The sequence below is a fragment of the Habropoda laboriosa genome, unplaced genomic scaffold, assembly GCF_001263275.1.
Source record: "Habropoda laboriosa isolate 0110345459 unplaced genomic scaffold, ASM126327v1 scaffold222, whole genome shotgun sequence".
Taxonomy (NCBI): Eukaryota; Metazoa; Arthropoda; class Insecta; order Hymenoptera; family Apidae; genus Habropoda; species Habropoda laboriosa.
This window is the reverse complement of record NW_017100319.1, coordinates 343,094-344,574: the sequence shown is the minus strand read 5'-3', so window position 1 is coordinate 344,574 and position 1,481 is coordinate 343,094. Positions and strand designations below refer to the sequence as shown.

Here is a 1,481-nt window from a genome sequence, read left to right as displayed (position 1 = left end):
CGAGGGAGTCATGCAAATACACGTTGCGTGGAGGTCGAGGTAGGATTAACAAAGGACGAACGTTCCAGCGAGAAAAATGTAGCGTATAGGTTGCGAACGTACCTAGATCGGTGTGGTTTGCTTTTGATTCCGGTCTGCCTGGAATGCGGCCTGGTGTTTGGCTGCGAGAGTTCGCTGTCGCTGCTCGCGAAAGATGTTCTCGCGATCACGGTTCCGTGCGCAAAGTCTTTCCTACGAAGAGAAGAAGAAGAAAGAGTAACGGAGCTAGGAAAGACCATCGACGGAGAGAAGAAGCTCTCGAGCAGCTACCTGTAGTTGTCCGATCTCGGAGTGGAGTTGCTGGGATGCACGTTCACGTCGACGAAAACGGGCGAACTCTTTGGAATGTCGCAAACGATCTTTGGATGAACGGTGGTCTGCTTGTGATCCAAGTGAGAGGAGGTATCCGGTGACCAGTCATAATACTTTGGCCGGTGACGTTGCTTCGAATCCGACTCGTGGTGTTTCTTCCGGCGAAACTCCGGATCTCCGGACGAAGGTTTCGACAAGTTTCCAGTTGGCAAGGAGGTCGGCGAGGACGCGGTGGAGGATGGCGCACCGTCTGGGTCGGCGCGAGACGTTTGCGATACATCCCAGTCGGGAGTGGGTAGGCTACCGCTGCAATCACCAACAATAAATGGTCGTTTCGGTTCCGGTTCGCTTTAAATCAGGCATACTCACTTGAAATTCTCCTCCATTTCTTTGAATAGTCGCAACTGTTGTCTGATGTTCGCCTTCTCTTTCGCGCGTTTCCGCTGAAATTCTTCCTCGACCTTTCGCATCGCTTCCAGTTCACCCTTCCGCTGACGTTCCCTCGCTTCCACTTCCCTCGACAACTTTTCGGCCAATCTGCGTCTCTCGATTTGCCTGACGGTCGATTGAAATGTGAACCTCCTGCTCTTCGAGCTGCGTTTCGTAGACTTTGTTTCCGCGAGGGTTACTCGCTTGTCGACGTTCTCGCGTAACTCGGGACGATTCATGAACAATTCGTTGCACCGTTCTTTCGTCACGCCTCCGTTCTCGTCGTCGTCGTCGTCGTCATCGTCGTCGCCATCGCCGTCGCCGCCGCCGTCGTCATCCCCGTTGTCGTAACCGTCGATGCGAAAGGAAGCACGATACCCGCCGACTTGTTTCGCGGTGGTCTGTTCGCGAATGATGGTCGTTCCTTCGTAGTCAACCGAAACGACTTTTCTACCGGTAAAGTTTTGTATTCTGTGTTCCGCCTCGTTCGTTTCCGGTAGATACATAACGTGACCACCCGGCGTGAGATAGGAGAAAGACGGAGGTTTCATGATGACCGGAAAGTCGTTTATCTCTCCAGTTTCCCCACGGTTGCTGGTATCGTTCGTTCGCGGGTCTTCTTCCTCGTCTTCGTCTTCGGCCAAATTGTCATCGTCGTCCTCCTCCTCCTCTTCTTCTTCCTCGTCGGCGTCGGCATCGGC

At 53.5% G+C, this 1,481-nt stretch overlaps 1 protein-coding gene across 1 annotated transcript in view; it reads right to left on the bottom strand.

Moving 5' to 3' along the window:
• The window catches only part of LOC108574128, a 7,367-nt gene that overhangs the window by 4,429 nt on the left and 1,457 nt on the right, over window positions 1–1,481 (bottom strand). Inside the window, 2 exon segments of the mRNA XM_017936648.1 lie at window positions 103–231; window positions 310–1,414. Of these exon segments, the coding sequence (XP_017792137.1) occupies window positions 103–231; window positions 310–1,414 (1,234 nt within the window).